The sequence below is a fragment of the Ruditapes philippinarum genome, unplaced genomic scaffold (genome assembly GCF_026571515.1).
Source record: "Ruditapes philippinarum isolate M1 unplaced genomic scaffold, ASM2657151v2 ctg5543_1_1_1_1, whole genome shotgun sequence".
Taxonomy (NCBI): domain Eukaryota; kingdom Metazoa; phylum Mollusca; class Bivalvia; order Venerida; family Veneridae; genus Ruditapes; species Ruditapes philippinarum.
Window position 1 is genome coordinate 47,597 of NW_026856344.1, and position 22,309 is coordinate 69,905.

At 29.7% G+C, this 22,309-nt stretch overlaps 1 protein-coding gene across 1 annotated transcript; it reads right to left on the minus strand.

Annotated features, from left to right (window-relative positions):
- Window positions 1-6,143: 6,143 nt before the first annotated feature.
- LOC132746251 (carbohydrate sulfotransferase 9-like) lies at window positions 6,144-22,034 on the minus strand. The gene is made up of 3 exons (XM_060735333.1): window positions 21,808-22,034; window positions 10,522-10,577; window positions 6,144-7,507 (listed from the first exon to the last, which is right to left on the minus strand). Exons 1-3 carry the CDS (start codon window positions 21,896-21,898, stop codon window positions 6,284-6,286), a joined length of 1,371 nt encoding a protein of 456 aa, XP_060591316.1. The 5' UTR covers window positions 21,899-22,034; the 3' UTR covers window positions 6,144-6,283.
- Window positions 22,035-22,309: the final 275 nt, after the last annotated feature.

The window sequence follows — 22,309 nt, forward strand, 5'->3', positions numbered from 1 at the left end:
CATTGTCAGTCCTGTTCAGAGAAAAGCAAATCTGGAATTGATAAATAACTTTAATTTCAAAAGTAATAGAAAGAAATAAAAACTTACTTCAATTCATTCAAAATACCAATCACCATATATCGCCTTTAATTGTTTTATTTCATTTTTACATTATGAAAAATACACTTCCTTCCATATGCAGAACTGCTCTTGATGACATTTGGGCATATTTATGTATCCTACGAGAGCAATATGAAAAATTGAAAAGCAATGACAGTGATCAGCCCGAAGAATGAGTAAACAACCCAGCGTTCGTAAGACATCCTTTCATCAATTCCATGTTTTCCTTATTCGTAGCAGCCTTTTGAATGTTTACACATCTGTCAACGATTATTTATTGTCTGTGACAATCCTCAAGTTTCTTTTCTTATAAAATGATGTATGATAAACAAATCCAAATGATATCCATGTGATATTCCCGTAAAATACACAACTTTAATAAATGGCGGCCGCTTATATTACACATAGCCTGGTCTAATATAAATTCGCTGTAAATAACGAAAATAAGTTCGGATGGCGTGATTTTTTCTTTTACTAGAATTGTTTGTTTTTATTTTCAAAACAAAGGATCATTCATGTTTTTGGAATGAAATAAATAATATCATTGCCATTTAACGTTGATTTTCGAACTTATTTTTCAGCCCAAGACTTCTTGTACGTCGACAAAGGTGACGCTACCAGTAGGGAAACAAATTTTAAAATTAAAGTTTTTAACTTGTTTTTAAACATAAAATAAAATTGAAATGTGTGTGTTTGTTGAGTAAGATGTGATTTTATTTCATCTTGTGATCTTTAAAAACGGTATTCTCCCTCGTTGCTACGCCACTCGTGAAAAGTTCACTCGACGAAATAAAATTTTATTTTACACATAAACATACAAAAATCCTCTATTTTATTGGACATTATTGGTCTTTAAAGCTGCACGCCTCCAGATTGTAATGTATGGCATCTTTTTGTTTGTCTACGACATTTCGCAGTGTTTATAAAGTATCAAGGGGAAGTTTATTCCTGTACAAATGTTTGAATTGAAAATAGTTGATTTATAGAAATAAAAGTAAGATCGTTAAAATTCGTATTTCTGTCTATTACTAAATGTTATATATGGACACTAATACTAAGTCTTGTTTGAATAAGCATGCCAGGTGCTTTAGGTTAATCATTAAAACCTGAGATTATATTGGCAATTCTATTTGTTTTCATCTCTTCAGTTTAGTGTCCTATAAAATTTTATATAAAACTATAAAATCAATCGAAATAGATACTTGCTATTTGCAAAATGAATAAGTTGGTAATTAAGTCAAAAATGTTTCAGATATATTGAGACTTCAACGATTCAAATACTTTATTTGGTAAACATAATGTTTCTTGTATATCAATACTTAAAAATATGGTAATTAGAATTAAGTTCTTCAGCTTTTTAGATATTTAATTTCTCATTAATATGCGCACGCCCAGTCAAATAATTAAAAACATCATCAAAGAACTTTGCACCCTTTCATAGATACATACTTTTACATTGAGATTATTAATATACTTGTCCGATGACTTAATGTTGTTGAATTCAAACCCCTTTACCCTGTGGTTTCAAATCCTACAAGTTACTTTGGATTCGTTCATGTTAGAAAAAAGAAAAGAAAAAATAGGGGGGTCGGAGAGGGGGTAGGGAGATTCAAAATATTCTATCTGATAAACATAATATTTTTTTGTATGCAAACACATACAAAGTATGAAAATTACAATGTAGCTTAAATAAATCAAAACACCATCAAAGAACTTTGCTCCCTTTCAGAGATACATAATTTTAAAGGTTGAAAGTCACCGTATGACCTATACTGTATTAGTGCGATGTAAAATTAGAGGGGGAAAAGATTGTCAATATTGACTTTAATAACACTGTTAGTTCATAGGATACGCCTGATATATAAATTATCAATGCTGCTTTCGTTAGAACGATTGTTTTCATTGTTTTTATGGATGTTTGTACAATTATATGCATGGAACTTAATTTAAATTCTTACATAGATCAAGTGAAGCACTTAAAATGCAAACATCTGCAAAGGATATCTCACAAGTAAATTGAATATCGAATTTCGTACGATTTTTAGCCCAATTTGTGCGAATAGTGTTGCAAAGCTTTACATTTTGTGATCATTTATTTACTATGAATATATTTTCTGCTAAAAACTGGGCGAGGAAATGATCTGTCATCCGAATTAACCTTAATTAAGTCCCTTTAAGACAGTATTTCTAATGATACGTATTTGTGGTAGATATATCACCATATTTGTCAAATAACAATTTTGTTAACCAGTATTTTTAAAAAGTATGTTAGCCCCACTATAAACAAAAGTTCAGTAGCTGAGCAATGAAAGCCAAAGGAAAACACTAAAACATAATAAAACTTAATAAAGATATAAAACAATAAAGTTAAAATCTGCATTTTTAAGAGTAGTACATGTACTTATCTTATTTAAGGTCAAGGGGAGGAGTTATAAAATAGCATGTCAACATGTTAAAACGTATGTTGAGTTTTTTCCCGATTTACAGTGATAAAACAAACTTACATAAAAAATCGAATATGAACTAGAATGCGCGAACGTAAAACATTTGGCATGCATGTATGGTCAAATTACGTGTAGCCATAATTCTTGTGAAACAGATGATAATTACATTTTGTCTAGACTGACCTCTATTTCAGTGAAAAGTGAAATTATATTTAATAATTTCATGGTGAAATTATAAAATGTAATTTTCAGAGAAGCCGAACTTCATTAGAGGATAAAAAGTATATGATTTTAATAAGTGGAAATATGTGCCGTCGTGAAAAAATGTGCTTTATTACGAGAAGCACATGAATATCTGCACACATAAACATGTGTTTATTTTGTAATATTTCACTCGTGAACACCAGCTATTTCTTACATTTTCACTCATGTCTACGTAAATCATGAACTATTACATCTGGTGTTCACTCTGTGAAATATATATCGATTTTACATGCAAAACAAACAAATATCCTCTATGTTTAAACTGAAGGTGTGCAGAATATCATGCGGGTATTTACTGGATAAATGAATGAATAAAACATCACCTAAATAGGATCAATTTATACCTTAGACATTTAGCTTTCAAATGGTATTGAACAGTGCAGAATGTAAAGCGTATTTTATTATACAAATTAGAATTACTAATAGAGACAGAGATACACGTTCTGCAAAACTATATAATGGAAACAATTAACAAAGCGAGCTCTTCACATCTAAATAAGCAAAGTCGATCATTAATTCCATTAACAATTCATCTATACATTACTCTAATACCATTTTTAAGATTGCATACCACATCATTATACTTTATTTACTGCAAAAATCATTTTAGAAATTTCCCATGGGAACATCATAATGGATCTTCTAAAAATTGATCTGAGTTTAGACTATTGCCTAGGTTTTCCCTTTCCTTAAGGGAGGGGAATATCCAACCGGCATTTCATTATATAGTGTCAGTGCTTGTGAATACCTTCCCCACACGCACACACACAAATTTATTATTTGTTCAACGGCAATCAATTTTAATTCACAAGAATACTTTATATTAGACTTTGATAAAGCCAATGTACTAACATCCAACAATACATTTAAAATAGTTTGTGAAGAATATTCATATTTATTAATTGAAAAGCAAACAGTTAAAATAAAACAGATCGCAATTAGATTAGATCTCCAAATGTGTGTCTGGTCAGTATTTAGAGTTTACAATTGAATAAAGTTTAGCTACTTTAATAATGTCTACATATATTCTAATTTCTATAAAATTTACACTATAACTTATTGGTTTGCGTTAATATTACTTGTATCATAGTTTGGAGACCTTTCTGTTGAAAATGTGTCAGGGTTAAATCGTATACATATACATGCACAGTGCGTTAACTGGAGTGCGGGTATTAGTTACCCGCACTCCAGAGCATGCCCATTGATTGGCTCATTTTTGCTGGGGTTTACATATTGTGACGACAGAGAAAGGGAAAGCGACAGAAATGTCATATTCATATGTTCGTTAATTGGTTCATTTTTGCCGGGGTTTCGTATTGTGACAACAGGGAGCGTGCTTTTATGTTTGACTATGATACAAAAGAGAAAGATCACCAAAACACTCGGCAATCTGATTAATACTCGGGGGCTACGCCCCCTCGTACAAATCAGATAGCCTCGTGTTACGGTGCTCTTTCTATTACTAGGAAACTAGTCTCTACTAAGAGTGAAAAATAAATGTAAAGAACTGATCAATGGAATAAATTGCATTTGAACAATTGTGAGTTTGTTGTCATTCACCGTAAACTACCATAAGCCAGGAAACAAATTGCTGAAATAAGCAAATAATTGATCGATGGCATGCAGAACACAAGAACAATATATGGATATGTCCTTTTTTCTACTTTCGTAATTATTTTAAGAACATGATTTCTGCTTTGAAACTGGCTATTCATTGTTCAATTCCAGGATACGCTTGTACCGTTCGAATTTGATTGGTTGAAATAATAACAAATAAAAAATGTGATAACATGTAGTAAGTTACAGCTTTAAAAGTTTAATATGTATAATAAGTTCTTATTTTATGTAAATTAAGGTTTCCAAGTGGCAGAGATCTGATAGACGTGTAGCATGGTTTTTATCAGAAATGTAGAATATCAATCATTGATGAAGCAGTTGACGGTTACTCTCATTCCAAAAAAATGTCACCCCTGGTGGAAATGAGAAAGTGTTTGTGTGCAGGAAAGGCAATGTTTGTTTTGTGAACTTCAAAAGTGAAAAATGTGATTAAATGAGTAGATTAAACGTCAAGAATTGTTAATTGTCAAATCTTAAAATATGAACATGACCAGTTTATATCTTCAAAAACAATCAGAAGCTAATAAGCTGAAACCTTTCACCAAGTTTGTCATAAATAGTGCCTTAAAGAATTGGCATAATGTAAAAAATACGTGGCGGTGTCGTAAATATTCAAGACTCTGTAACCATTTTCTCTAGTTTGCTACCAATTTTCTTACTTGAACCAAGTGTGCAACCACATCACGTCCTGTCCCGGGTCCTTGATTGAATGAAGTCATGTTATACACTTGTGTAGTAAAACTATTGCTATATACCTTTGTATTCTTATTTTCTTCAGGCAAAGAAATGAATTCTTACACGATTTTAAATATATAGTTTCATTTTTTTTGTATTACCATAGTGTCTTTCAAATAGAATTCTATTTGAAAGACCCTGATTATCATAATACTTTATCATTATCATTCATATGCTTTGTAATTGAGACCAACCAGGCTTTATGATATTAAATTACTGTGCATTGTAACCTTGCATTTTATCTACAAAAGTAAACTAAAATAGATATCTATTTGCTTAATATAAACATAATTTATCAGCTAAACAGGGACACTAAGAAAAGGATCAGATTGGCTACCGCTTTGAGGATTCTGGGTATGCTTTGAAGAAGTACCTATTAACTCCCCTTTTAAATCTAACAAATCAAATGGAGACAGATTACAATAAGCCTCATTCAAGTGGTCGGATGGTTGTAGATATTTTTAGTAAAGATTCAGGTTTGTTAAATTTTAATATGAAAAAAAGAAACAACCAGGGACTGGAAAGTAAGTTATAGACATCAAGAGCTTGGGACGTAATTTATGGACACTTCGAGCAGACCTGTTCACTTAAACAAATATATTGATATACACTTTCGGTCCTTCTAAAAACGCGGGTGGTGTTAGAATACTTCTTAGAATAACAAGCATACACTATTTTATATGTATGGTGCTATTACATATTTCATCATATTTTGAAGACATTCTCACTGAAAATGTGTGAAAGTCAAATCGTAAACACACACATGCACAGTGCGTTGACTGGAACGCAGGATAATGAAGAAAAGTCATATTCAGATGCTCGCACTTTTGTTTCTTTTTTTCTGGCGTTTCATATTGTGACGACAGGGAAAGCGTTTTTAATTTTGCTTATGATACAAAAGAAAAAGAACACCAAAACACTCTGCAATTTAATCTATTTCTTATTTATTACTTATTTCATTCAAAGGATATTTCTTGAAAAAACTTAAAGCTGTCTGCCCATTCCCGTTTCTTGCATTTGATTGTAATTAAATTGAGAATATATGTTTGATTGAAGTAAAATAAACTACAGTCATTTGTTTATTCGTGATACACTAACAAAACTAATTAAGCACTAAACTTTCATTAATCAAACAGAGTTCTATTATATCCAAATAATTCAAAATCATACTCATATATAGCAATTATGTCATTCAACAAGTCCTTTGGTATTTTCCTATATGCATCTAGCATCATCGTCCGTTTTTGTTTTTTTATATTTACTCTCAATATATTTTGATTTTCTATAGTTTTTAAGACAAGATTTGTAAATATTTCAGTTGTGCTATTGAGGAATGCAGTCTTGAGCAAATCATTCTTCGGGAAAGCTGATCGTCTGTCTATGTAGCCGTTATATTGAAAAGCTAACCACAGTCTCTTAGCAACATCGATTTTCTCAAAACATCCTTGTCGAATGGCATTTTCTAAATCAAAATTATATTTTGTTAAAGTTGTAACTTCCTCATGAACCATATCTAGTTTCGTTGTATTTTCCTTTAGAGATTGTAAATTAAACTTAGTCAATATGTAGTCGGCATCTAATCCAAACGATTCTTGTTTACCGATGACGTCATATTGCACGTGACAAGGGCTACACACCTTGTGCAATCTTTGCCAATGCTCATTTAATCCGTTTGTATACGTCGTTTTGATGAATGTGAGAAACTCCTGAAAAGTTACATTATTTGCACAATATCTTTCATAATCTGTGGCATTTGGTCGGATCTTTCTCACAACATGCAAAGCGTCCGAGCGCCAAAAGTCGGGAAGAAGAAACTTGTCAATATATGCTGACCATAATCTTGTGAACGGATCACGAACAAACATAAATGACTTTCCTTTTGTCATCAACATCCGGGCGATTGGGTTTTGTACATTCCACTGTTGAATGTTTTTCATGGGACCGTAATGAACATAATTTCTGTCTATGTCTGAGGGCTTTTGTACATTCTGATTTGTCCGGTAATCTTTTCCTAGAAAACGAAAAATACGTTTCCAGAATGTACAACCAACCTTTGGGACTATACAATAATGTATATCCTCTTTTCCGTATGTCAAAACTGTGCCACTCTGACGAATGTTCTGCCAGTATTCATCTTGCATGTAATGTGAACATCTCTGACGTATTAATTGTAATCGTTCTTTCATTATTGTATCCTGTTTTTGAAATTCTGGACTTCTAATTATATTACCAGAAGCATTTTCTATTTGTGTTGCTAATGATATGTCTTCTTGCAACATTAATTGTGTTTTTGTTGTCAAATTTTGCAATGCACCATCTGTTTCTTTTAAAACACGTACATTTGTATCCTGAAATAAATAAATGATTAAATAAATAAATAAATAAATAAATAAATAAAACTGTAGCTTGTAATATTTTCAATAGAAATTAAACAAAGAAGCACTGGCCTGAAAAAGCTGGACATTTTCCGGTCGAGGTCGGCTATTTTCGGTTCGGAAATTTACGGAAATTTAAAGGCACATTATGCCTCAGAAATGCACATTTTTGTTAATTCTAAGAAATATCAAATATGTCTTTGGTAAAAATTAAACAATGTATTTAGACCACATTGAAGGAAATAATGTGCCATAAAAAAACAATATGTAAACAAAGTAGTATTTTTACTTCCATACAAAATACTTATTCCTTATAACCATACAAATTACAAAGAAAAACAACAACAACAACAACAACAACAAAAAAATCAAACGCAAAAGTTGTGCTTAATTGAGTTAATGTTTGGACATTGTAAAATGATACCAATCATGAACGTTTTTGAGAAATAAAAATGATAGCATTTCTGAGCCATAATAGGGCTTTAATAATATTCGGAATAGAAATAGTGATTCTTGATACATATAACTTCAAAAAACATTTATTTTTTAATTTCAAAATACATATATACAATGTTCTAGAGGGATTATAAATATTATATTTTATTACTCTTTATTGACTTATGTCCAGAGTGTAAGTCATTTGTCATCACCTGCATCATTAGATATACAAGTGTGAACATTTAATTAAAGATTTTCTTCTGACGTTTCATGCAATTATAAATAATGTATTTGTCACGTCGAGACAGAACGTGGGTGAAGTAGAAATTATTTACTGTTCATTCAATGTATGAATGTATAAAAAATAAATGCTAAGTGAGACTCTTAAACGTCAAAACATACAGGTTATTACTCCTGATGGAAACCCTCCACAATTAGTTATGTGTTTTTGCTGTACCAACTGACATAGAAAAAAAATTCTTTGTGAAACGCTACTACTTTAAAACATGAATTTGAATGTTTTTTCATACTCCTGATGTTGAACTTTGAAAACTTTGAATGAACTCTACCCCAACACACATATATTTACGTGCTTATTTGTAAGTGTTTTTATTGTTGATATTTTCATTACTTCGCTGATGTTGTTCTATTTTTCAAGTGATGAAAGCTCTTGGTAAAATGCGTGTTACATAATGCAAACCTCTATGATATTATAACGGTATTTCATATCTCATATATATGGGCACAGATAGATTTATTTAATTTAAAAATATTCGTTTTAAACGAACTCAAACAAGGTCAAAAAGCCTAAATACATAAAATTTGAATTTGCTACATGGAGCAAGTGGAACATTAAAAACAGAAAGATATACAAAGATATTTTTGAAATACACTTATAATAAATTGAAAATGAAATATTATTGTGCTACTTTAGCCTGAATTGAGTGAGAGGCGTTGCATCGCTGTTCAATTTTGAATCATATATTTACAATTAGAATGATTATTCTGAAAACAAGGAGTAAGCGAATGATATGAAATTTTAACACAAGTTATTGGTGTACACCTTCATCAAATGAAACATTTATTTCGAAAAAAAGAGTACCAGTCACGTCATGTCAAAAACGAAAGAAAAAAAGCACATTGGGGTCTTTTTAAGTGTGAGAAATATACAGTAGGAGATGAAAATGCTTTTATTATAGTGCTTGTATTCATCTTATACAAATGTAAGACAAACAAGACAAACACACACAAAAAACCCAACAATTTTATATTAAATCTTTCGACTCCATGAACATTTAATTCACTGTTTATGGAAATTATAATATGTATAAACTTACTTAATTAATTTGGTATATATGCAAAAACCAACATAGGAACGGGTTTTCAAGAAATCAAAAGAGATATCAAATTGTTGCACCTGTCTTAATTTATTAATATACAAAATGTACGAGTTATACATTTCTACATACGACATTACGTTAATAGTAAGTTCCTCAAGAGAATTGTTGCAATCTTTGCAAGTTGCTTTCATTTGTAATGTCATTAAATTAAAATATTTAATCAAATCGAACAAATATCAGTCGTCTTATACCTCATAAGAAAGTTTCCACAAAGAGCATATTTTACGTAAGTTATTATTGTAGTCAGTTTTAATAAAGCATACATTTTGCAGACTGCAATAGATATGTTTATTTGTTTACCTTTACAACTAAAACAGCGATCCTGTTAATAATTTATGATAATTAATGATAAGATAGGAACAATGTTTACATATATTAGTCACACATCTATAAGTTACTTTCAATGGATTCAAAAGCATGAATTCATATTACACAATTTACATAATTTATTTTTCAAAATAAAAATGACCTTTTCAGAACAGAATAGTTTATTGAATTTAGCATAACAACACATAATTAATATTATAATATGACCAATCGGAATCTGGATGTTTTTTTCACAGTCTCTCTGTTTAAAACTAGCATAAGTCAAGATGTAGAATATTAAAAAATCTCAGTTTATATCAACAGAAGTGTCAAAAACCTCCATCTAGTTACCTTTTTCTCTTTTCTATAATAAGAATAAGGTAATGCAGTCAGCTAAATATTTAAATTTGATGACGCAATTAAGAACTTGAAAGTTCATTTGTGATTTTAAAAGATAGACTATGCTCAAATGTGATATTAGAAAATATTGATAATTGCTACACAGGTACATGTACACAGGCTATTTGTAAATATAAAATAAAAATGTTTTGACGTCACACCAAGCAGATGTGTTATGTTAAAAGCTCTATGCACTACACGTGAGCACAATATGAGGATAAAGTGTCATTAAAAAACTGGCAACTGGCAGTTATTTTTTTTAGAAAAGACCAGTTTTGTTTGACCCGTAATGGAACACAACCTCCCATACATAGTTCATTCATTCTTTTATTCAGTAGGAATTTTATATATTTCAATAAATTTCCATGATTCAAAATATTTACTCTAGGATAAGTGTAGAATATTTCTAATTACAGACATCAAAGAGAAATATAAATAGCTTACAATTTCGGCACTGATTAACGATTGCTGGGACAGATCGTCTGGGATTAAAGAAGAATCTGCAAACATAAAAAAATGAAAATTTAATATATAATATCGAAACCTGTGATTGATACAATATTCAACAACAGCAACAACAATAACAGCAGCAACAACATCAATTACAACAACCCATAGACTTTAGCTGTTTAATGAATCCAACATTAAAGTATGAGAAAAAAACCAACATAATTGATTTATAAACTACAAAGACATTTAAGCTAAAGGTTGTTAAGATTCAAAAATAATGAAAAAGGTAAAATAAAAGACAACGATTAAGCGTAATAAGGAATATTTTAGAATCTTATTGTAAATTTTCTAGGCCATTTTATTTTTTATAAATCTAAACAGCAATTTAATTGTATGATTTGTTGTCTATTTATTATAGTTCCATGCGAAAGCTATACATATCGTCGCGTCAATTCCAAAATGTTTTTTTTTAAAAAAAAATGAAGATATTTATACCATTGGAAAGCTGTTGAAGAGACCTTCATAAACGAATGACTTAGAACATTATATCTCTAATTTTAAGAAAGGTAATACCAATTCAATTATGTTCTATCTCAGAAAGTGGCCAACACTTTGATTCCAATATGTTCTATCTTCTGGACCAATGGGATGTACAAGATCTTACCACGTGACGCTTTATTTACACTTTCAATGTACACATTTTCAATTTGTTTAACACAGGAAAAAATTACAAAATATGTAAGTATATTGCTTATATTCATAGATAGGTTTTCATAGATTTTGCATAATATTTGTATTAGAAACAATCATAATTGACCAGCCTAATAGATTAAAAATACTAATTGAATAATAGGTCTTTGAAGTGAAAGTCATAGTAGACTTTACCAGATGTACGGATAACATTTTTGGATAAAGTAAATATACAGGCTATGTAAATCATTTCATCTTTTGTTTCTAAAGTGATAAAGTGATAAGAAATGTGACATTATGTTAAATTATTCTTACTAATTTAAATTACTCTTTTCTGCCTGACGAGGTCCTTATTCGAATTTTGAGCAACCTTGATATCCAGTTCTTGTTGAAGTCAGTTTGCAGAGTTTCTAAGAGATAAAGCTTCATAATAAACAGGTATTCAGTGCTTTAAAGAGATTTCAAATTTGAGCATCCTTTGACACTATCAGAGAATGATTTTCTTAATATCTTAAAACATTCAAGACAGTTTCAGACAATGATGTTACCTTACACAACCTTTAGGTGTGAGGTGCCTAAAATAGACATACTTTTCTGTAGGCATTTTAGTGGATCGAATTTATTTTGGCTGAATTATAACAGATGTCCTATATCAACAATATGTTTCCTTAGAGATTTTCCAAAACTTGAAATACTTGACCTCTCTGAATGCAGTAATCTAGTAGATGATGACTTCAAAGCCATTAAAAGCTGCAGGCATCTTAGCCAACTGAATGTTGCATTTACACAAATTACACCGTCCATGTTAATTGAATTATTTGGATGTTACTGGTGTGAAATTAGGCCTTCAGGATTGTGAAGAAATCTTATCTGAACAATACAACACATTGTTTTATTTCCAGATATCCCTAGATGACACAGTTGACTTATCTGAATTCAAAGACTTGAATTGAAGAGAGATACATGGATTGTTCGATCAGAGTTATAAGTCATGTAAAGAATAAGTCTTTTTGATGCAATAAACATTGTGACTGTAGACAGTAATGATACTAATTGTGTTATTGAAAATGTAGAAACTGAAAAGTGTCTAAATGCAACTAATAGTGATAATGAGCCGTGCGAAGGAGACCAAAGTTTACATGTGTTTCACACTGACGATAATGACATTTCAGAAATTTTACAAGAATTATATGATGTGGTTCCCGATGAAATTGTATAACATGATGAACCTAATGAAAACCTTATAATTGAAGAAAATGGTAAAACATACTTAAATCTCGACTTAGTCGAACAAGGTAGTCGTTCTATAGATAGTACGGATGTTAACAATAATACTCAACAGGAATCCGAGTCACCAGTATTACAGATAAATGATTGTCATACTGCTATGCCAAAGTCTCCTGGGGAAAACAACAGTGATAGCCAGCAAAATCAAAGTTTAAGTAACCAAGATAATAATGATACTATGATCGAACATGAAGGAACGTCATCTGTAGACTACAAACTGAAAAACCCAGAGATAGAAAACGAGTGAAAGATGAGAGTAAATGGCAAAAGCATATTAGAAAGAGAAAGTACTAATCTGGTGAAGAGCATATTAATTCTTCAGGTAAAATATGTAGGAAGCGTGAAGTGCTAACAAAGAAAGATTGCATGGGAAATTGTAGATTTAAATGCAGCCATTATTTTTTGAATACTGATAGGAAATTTTTGATTAATTCTGGAAATCAGATAAAAACGTTTTTATTCTACTACTACAGATAGATCACAAAAGGTTTCAAAAAGGTTATCAAATGCTTTGCGAAAGAATTTTACATATAAATATTATCTATTTACAACAAATGATCAAATTAAAACAAGAGTGTGCAAAGAGTTTTATCTTACAACACTTGATATCAGTCAACGAAGAATACAATGGCACTACAACAATATAATGAGCCCAAAATAGAAAAAACAAAGACAAAATAAGATTTTAGAGGAAAGTTTGAATTTCATAAGGCAACATATAAAATCATTTCCACGGATACCTTCCAATTATTGTAGACAAAAGACGCGAAGAAAATACCTTGAGTCTGGTCTTTCAATCGCAAGAATTTTTGAACTTTATTCTGAAAAGTGTCAGAAGAAGGGAATTGTTGCTCAGAAAAAGCATACATACAGTAAGGTGCTCAATCAGGAATTTAACATTGGTTTTTATATTCCAAAAACCGACAGATGTGATTTATGTGAACTACATAAAAACGTCTTAAATGACAGTCTAAAGTCGGAAACTCTTCAAAAACTTAAAAAATCATCTAGCTGACAAAAATGACACACAGTTAGAACATGATCATGATCGAGAAATATCGCTGAATAAATACCAGGCTACAGTTTGTTTTGAACTTCAAAACGTTATCCAGTGCCCGAGAGCAAATGTTTCTAACTTTTTTTTATAAACGAAAGCTGAATGTATATAACTGGTTATTGTTCAGAAAACAAAGGTGCTTATAATACTTTATGGAACGAGACACCTGCAGGTAGAGGTGCAAATGAGATATCATCTGCCTTGTTGTGCATCTTGTCAGCCATTAAACATGATTTACCAAGTATTTCTAAGTTTATTTTGTGGTCAGACTCATGTACACCTCAGAACAGAAATTCTTTAATGACATACGCTCTTAAAACCTTTATAAAAGATAATCCTTGCATAACTGAGATAACGCAGAAGTTTTCCACTGCTGGTCACTCTTCTATCCAAGAGGTTGATAATATCCACAGTCATATTGAAAAGCGGTTGCTAACATGTGAAGTGTATAGCCCTATTAGTTTAGTTCGAAATTTAAAAACTGTACGTTGGAAAAAATCAATGAGAATCATCCAATTGCAAAAACATTACTTTTTTGATTTTCAGAAATCAAGCTCACAATTTAAGTTCAATGAAATTCCATATACTAAGGTTAAGTGTCTAAAATATATCAGAGACCAAGATTTTTTGTTGAATATAAAAAGTCATTTCAAGAATGTACCTATAAGAAGGTTAACATAGGTAGAGTTATAACTAGAAATGGCCCAGCACAAGTGTTAAAAAGACCGTGCTTACTTCGTAAAGAACCTACTATTTCACCAGATAAAGTGAAAAATATAAAAAGCATGTTACAGTATATTCCTGAAATTGAATGTAAATATCTTAGGACAATTCTTAAAATTGGGAAAAGATCATCCACTACGAATCAACAGAGTGAAACATTAAAAAAGAAGATGAAACGATAAGATAATCAAGGTTCGAAATTCAGCGTTGTGTTTTGTTGTTCACAAAGCAAATATGGATACCACTGATATAATGTGTTCCTTATTAACAATAAGCTCTTATTACTCTTGTTGTATAAGACCAGAAAGGCTCAGAAAAAATATATGAACTGTTCAATTTTTTTCAGATTTGATATAAAATGTATTATTTTGATCAAGAATGTGAAGATACATGTATTTATCAAAATCTAAAATAATGTTATCTGACTGTTTTTCACATTTTTACATAAATTAGTTGTTTTATTCTTTTGTTTGTAAATTTTACTGCATAAGTTTAAGCAGAAATAAATAAAAAAGAACATTGTGTTTCACAAAAGTTTTGTTTCGTTACGTCTAAAATGTTCTATCTTTGTAGGACATTCTGGAATTAATTTGAAATGTTGAATGTTTGAATAAAAGTGTAACTTTATTGTTTTAGCATTCTGATTTCATCATAATATACCCTGATTATTTACATAGAAAAATGCATGCATGCTCACATGTATACACAGATGGCATGTACCAAAAATGAAAGTTTTATGTCGAATAATTGTTGAGATATGATACCTAAAAATTTTCAACTCGGTTTTCTAAAAAAATATTTTTGTCAACTTAGAAAATTATGGAAATGAGATGACGATATGCTACAAAAAAAAAGCTAAAAGTAAACATGTAGATCATCGACTTCATATTGCTAATTTTATTGAAATAGTTTGGCTTATCTAGAGGCATGCAGCCATTATTTCTCATCAAATGTTGATAAAATTATGACTTGTTTTCACTTTACCATGGAAAGTTCAACAAAAAAGAAAGGATGGTGCGTCTTAGCCAAAAACAAGCAATTAAGCCATCAGAATAAAATACACAACACATCATTGGATCATTGTTAAAAAAATTCAAATTATGAAAGAAATTTATTCAAAACACGCTTTGTGGAAATTGTATTCAGATTGCATCTTTTCAATCATTTATTTCAAGTTTATTTCAATCATAAGATCTTCTTTTTTATACTTAAATTCTAATGAAAGAAAGTCTGAAATTGTTCTTGTTCTATTTTAATAATGCTTATTATCTTGTATATAACAAGTGTATTCGTATTTACAACTTATGTCAGATAAATTATTTTATCGTTCCTCTCAGGAAAATAATTCTGTAATACTTAAAGTCTTCCTTTTTTGTCATTTTTGCTTGTTTGAATTGTGTATCTGCAAACATGCATGCATGTAATTGTAAATAAAATAAGATATATAATAAAACTGTTAATTTACTGTTACCTTTTTCTTGCTTTTGAGCGATTTCCTTAATTAGCGCGTTTTATATGCTAAAACCCACTTTTTGAAATACGAAAAATAAGCAGGACCAAGTTCGTCTGAACATTAAGGGGTCTCAAATAAGGGTTCAAAGCCTTAAAACATTAAATTTGATATTCTTTCATAATTCATTCTAGACAAAACGCCAAATATTCAAGTGATAATAAAACATATTCTCAGAATTAAAATATCAATCGATTTTGTTTTCTTAATGACATTTTTTATGTTGATATGTTGAGTTATTATGCACAATAATTGAATGTTCTGGAAAAACGAAGTTAACAAATGATATGAAATTTTGCTTATAAGTTAGTTTATAAAAGACATCTGTTTAAGAACAAGTTTACACCTGTAAAACTATATAAAACTATTTTTATATTGATGACCTTGACCTTAACCAAAATAACCCTTAACTATACCCAAAGGGCGAGGACCTACCTATGCATGTCCGTATTAGATATGAAGGACATCGACTTATGAGCAAAAATGTTTAACTTTATTTCAAATTTACTTCAGTGACTTTGACCTTAACTTGCCGGAAAAGTTCACGATACAAGACCGTTTTTTCCAAGTGATAAAAAAAGGAAATAAATGGAATAAATGTTATTTAAAGTACAGTTATGTAACTTGGTAATATCATGTACTTTGTATCGATAAGTAAGTGTTGAAATTATAAAGCCATTTGTATAGAAAGAACTTAAACATTTTCTAAATGCTGAAAAGTGATCTATTTTACATTTTCTTACTCTTTTAATTTTTTTTCTGTTATAATATTATATGATCATACAAAGTTTAGATTATATTGTATTATAAAGGTTTTTTTCTGCCTATATGTCAATATGTAACTGCAGCATATGCCCATTAGGTTTTTATACATGATTTAGTATGTTATTGTTATGATATAAACATTATAAATTTTACTATTATTAATATTGGCATACACACAATATCAGCAAATACATAAACAAATAAAATAAAATGAATAAAATATCAAATATGAAAAAGTGATGTTGCATTTATGATACCAGAGTCATTACATAAAAAGCATGATTATGTCATAAATTATATTGAAAATAAGACAACAGCTTTAACTTTTGTACATTGGACGGGGACAAAAACAATGATATTCATATTCCACCGAATCCATACGAGTATTAAATGTTAAACAAAATCGTTCACTTTGTCTCCCTTTAACGCAAAAAATATCTAAAACGTGAAAGAGCTATTAACATTTTAGTGTTTGCTTTACTATCAATATACTTATCTTTCCCAAATGTGCTTTTAATCAAACAGTACGTGTCGAATTAACTTGAATTATTAATTTCTGAAAACCAAAATAGCATGTCGATGATAATCAAATAAATAAAAAAAAACTAAGTATTGAGCTATAACCTTGGTCAATATCAGATCATATTCAATGGCTCACAAGTCAATAATTGTATAAGAATAGCAAATTGAATAACTAGTCAATATTGTGTAAAACATTAGTTCAGAACAAACGCTGTCGTTTCTAAATAAGACACATCCATTACACGAGGCGGATATTATCTCTCATTTTTAACAGCACATTTATGACAAATACAATGCTATTCAGAACAAATTTTAGCAATGACAAATTAATTATTATTTCGTCTGGTGAAATGACACCCGGATATCAAATCACAAGCTATTAAATGGTGGATAATTTCTGTGGCAGATTTGGTCTGCTATGTTTTGTTATATTACTATGTAACCAGAGAGTTTACCAGAGACTGCAATGATACAGAGTAATTGACACTAAAAACATACAATAATTTCCTTGGAAACGAAGACGGTGATTTGGTTTAAATATACAACATAACATGCAAACAATATTACAAAATACGTTTTGGGATTGGGCAGAAAGCTGTAAAGCTTACACATGTATGAGTGTCCTCTCCAAGCTATACAAATTTACATACACAACGGTTAGTTGAAATTTTCAAAGACATTCACATAATATTCAAGTTTTTTACAATGTAACATATGTAATTGCAAGCATTAAAAAAGAAATTAAAAGAGAGACAAAAAAGGAAAGATTGAAAAATAAAGCAACATGTAAAAAAGACAAAGTAATATTTTAGGAATTTTTGTTTCGTTTTAGAATACAACAAAAAGAAGCAAAGCAATATCTTATTTAATTACTTATATTTGTATATAAGCAGATATAAGCTAAATATTTAAAGAAAACTGATATAAAAGAAAGGGAGGAAAAAATTGATGGACACGGATGGAACAATAACGTGGAACTAAGATGCATAATGTGGTAACTATCCAGTATGTTTAGAAATCTCTAATCTTAAATACGCTAAAAGCGTTTAGTATCTTGGATATATTTTTGAACGAATTTAAAGATTGATACATAAGAAGCATAAGGTAAAGTAGTGGAACTGGTAAGAATGACATTGATGGAAGGACTACAAAATGGGAAAATAATCCTTCTTAGTTCAGGTCCTAGGTTAGTATATTTAGGGCATTCAAGAAAGTAGTGATAAGCATTTTCTCTCGCACCACATTCACACAAAGGAGAGTCGGTAAGGTTCTTACATAATAAATCGACAGAAAGTGAACTGCAGTTTCATGTAATACGTTATCTTGTATGACAAATTTGTAATTTGCGCTCAGGGCAAAAGAAATGTACAGGTACTCTTGGCATATCAATATTAAGAGGTCGCTTAAATGATGTTTACGTTGTACCAGTTTTTTGTAATTTTAAGAGAGTTGAAATCCCTAACAACAGATGTTGATATATTAAAAGAAATAACGACACTAATTTTGAAATATATTTATGGATATTTATGATTTATTGCCTTATAATAAACTGCTAACAGAACACAGATCGTGATATTTCTTTTTACTACTTGATTAGGCAGTTCACTTTTGGTACTTCATGAGATAGATTTATTGGGTAATATATTTAACAAGTGTCCGAAACAGCCACAGAACAAATGACAAAAGATTAAAACATTTGAAAATAAAGTAATCATTTTCGAATTACCATCCTCTGTCATTTATATCAATTGTTGCTTATTACCCGGAGGCTTATTATACGAAAAATTGTTAAAACCATTTTTAACAAATGAGAAGTAATTGAAGGCTTTTATCAACTGAAAAAAGGAGAAATTCAGAATTATTACGATAAGTAAAAAAATTATGATATGTTTGTTAAGGGTTCGTTAAGATAAATATTTATTGTCTAGGTATAATCTATTATTTTATGTAGAATTTACGGTGTATTTAAAGAGAGATGATTTGATGGTGTGTTTTTTGGGGACACTTTAAATCACTATATAATACCATCGAGATTTGTTTTTGTTTTTTTATTTGTAAGATTGCTAACCGTGTGCAAAAATAACTTTAAGCACGGAAAGTCAGAGACTGTTATTTTTTGGGGCTGAATGATCATATTTGCACCTTTGTTGTTGTTGTTATTGTTGCCGTTGTTATCTTTTTCAGTTATTCAAATCTCTTTTTTGGCAAATTGAGAAGGCTTTTAAGAAGATTGAATTTTTTTAAAGATTTAATTATAAAAAATATCCTAATTTTACCAAATTGAATGTTATCATATTCTAGCAACTATGTAATAAAAGGTGCATCTTGTACAGATATTAATTATTTTTAATTTTTTATACATGTCATGCAAAATCACATCAGTAATTTGTTAATATTTACTTATCACAGGCCGCGTCAATACTAAATAAAGATGTTTATGGGCAAATATTTGATTATGCGTGACAACTACATTAAGAGTCTATTTAAAGTCACACACTTCCAGGGTTGCTGTAAATTTTATGATAAAACATATATCAAAATAAATAAGATTAAAAATAAAAATGGATAAGAATAAGAAATGTTGAAAAAAAAACTTGTCAGGTGCAAACATTGCGATCATGACTATTAAAACGTAAGTACGGTAATGAATATTCATTGTCAATCCGCCTAAGGATGGAATCAAAAGTGTATCGGATATTTAGCCGTGCGTTATTTATAATGCATTAAATAATTAAATAACAGGTCAATAAAATCGAATAACAACGAACTCGACAAAAAATCGATATAAAATCAATGAAAGTATAATATCAAATTATCAATGAAAATATAATATCACTAGCAAACATTTTACATTGAACGACTCATTAAATTAAATTAAATTTAAATTCCAATTATTCCACTCAGATTACGCAAACATGACGTCATGAGGTAACAATATAATTACATAATAGATGAGGCTTCAGAATCAAATAGTATCAATATAACACGATATATAATTTTTAACTTAAATATTGCAGGAGACTCGGTATTTCTCAATTGTATATTATATACACAGTCCTGACATACCGTATTAAAATTTAAACAAAGTAGTATTTTGACTTCCATACTAAATATTAAAACTCTAAAACTGTACCAATTGCCAAAGATAAAAGCAGCAAAAGATGTTTCAGGTGATAGGCTAATGAGTAACTCTAACAGGACACAAAATATGAAAGTTTCTGAGAAATAAAAATAAAAGCATTTCTAAGGCATAGTAGGGTTTAAAAAGGCACATGCTTTCGACAGAGATTACCTATAACATCATTTACATCGTTAAAAGTAAGGCAGATACATGATTGATAAAAATGGTACATTATGATTTATTTGTGATCAAACATGCAAAGTGCCACTTGGATTGTAAATGAATTAACATGTCTCCTTCTTAAGTTTGCATGTCATAAAAATGTGTATGTTCAAGTCGTATGAAATGTTTTATAACTTTCGAAAAAATTGGTATCGATATAATGATTTATACAAGTCATGTCTTAAAATCTGAAAAAATAATTTAAAACGAACAATGGCATATGTGAAATAAAAATTGACATGCAGGAACGGAATGAAATGCGAAGATGCGAAGGGCAAAAAGACAAAAAAATGACACACAGAGAAACATAATAATGCGCAAAAGCTAAAATGTGAGTAAACGTGTAAACGTCAATTAAAAAAGAGCGAAAACACGAAAAATAAGAGGTTTACACACGAGACATAGTTTGTCGCATTATTGCAAAATGTTGTCGTCTACTTGCTTTTTCACCATGAAATTAAAAGAACCAAAAATACTCAGGATTACAAAGTCCGAGTTTGTCCGCTATTAGAACTCTTAATTGGTGAAAAAGCGAAAGTACGAAACGACGTAAATGAAGTAGATATTGAAAAAAAAGATAAAAAAGAAGATATTTGGTAAAAGAAAGTCTTAAACAGAATAAGCTGACTTTGAAAATGATAACATTTTGTATGCGTGCCTATTACTTTTTTAATATTGAATGATATAAGTAAGATCTTTTTTTCTCCATATGTCACCAAGGTAATCTTAAATATGTTAAATGACTGTGAGTATTGCTGTTATTTCTTTTTATACATAACATACATAGCATAGTTTATATCATAATAACTTAAAGCGTAAAGCATAACATTACATTTAAATGTTTTAACATTCATAGACATATCAATCGCATATTAAACAAACATATAAAGAGCAAGTATATGATTAAAAAAAGAATTATTTTGTAAAAATATCTCTATCATTTCAAAATTTTCTGTAATAAGGTGGACATTAATATTAGATCACCTCTGTCCGAAATAATGTCTTAAAAATCTTGTCTGGAATTTATTGCAAATGAAAAGTTGTATAAATTTCATTTACTAACATTAATAGTATATTTTAACTATTTTAAGAGTGTCTAAAGTTATATTCATTTCTCTTTATACGTTAAATTAATAACGCATCTTTCTGCCATGTTTGTTAATTTAATGTCTTTATGATTCAATAATAAATCAAATACTGATCGTAAAAATAAACATTTTCTTATTTATTGCTACAACCATCATTTCTGTTAAAAAAACTACTAGTATATTTTCGTTTATTTCACTTATTCAAAAATATGTTTTATGCAAATAAAGATATTATATTGTAACATGTGTATGCTTTGATAAAGTTTATTTAAAACAAAAATAAAATGTTACATACCATTTTTGATAAAAGTAAATACTAAGCACATTATGATTATTGTTTGTCCAATTAACAGTGCTTTAGAAAAACCACCCTTTTGTAATCTCATTTTAATAGCCGAACATTTCACCAAATAGATACAGTACACTAGTTTCAAATACAGAATACCACTGCCACTGCCTTTTTATACGATTTAAATATCGCGCTAGTATTGGAATAAATCCGCTCCCAATAAAACGTTCACTTCGAGTGCTGTTTAGCTCCAAATCGCTATTCCTTTCAATATCTGTACTGGATAAGGGTATCGATATGTCTTATATAAACATACTATTTATCGTCTGAGTCTTTTAAAAATCTAAAGCATTCAGCATTTTACAGCGTAAATTGTCCGCTATGGTGATCTTGGTACGAATCATGGAAAAGGCATTTTTATTTTATTTTCTAGTATTTTAAAGTAACTAGACGAATATCGTACACTTAAATCTGTTTGAAAACATCAAGTTTTTAACAAAAATGTGTT

What these genes read in the sequence shown, in the direction of transcription:
- LOC132746251 (XM_060735333.1), bottom strand. Translation starts at nt 21,898, where the DNA reads ATGAGATTACAAAAGGGTGGTTTTTCTAAAGCACTGTTAATTGGACAA. An exon ending in ATTTACTTTTATCAAAAATG is followed by an intron (nt 10,578 to 21,807) that starts GTATGTAACATT and finishes TTATGTTTGCAG; the next exon opens with ATTCTTCTTTAATCCCAGAC. An exon ending in CGTTAATCAGTGCCGAAATT is followed by an intron (nt 7,508 to 10,521) that starts GTAAGCTATTTA and finishes TATTTATTTCAG; the next exon opens with GATACAAATGTACGTGTTTT.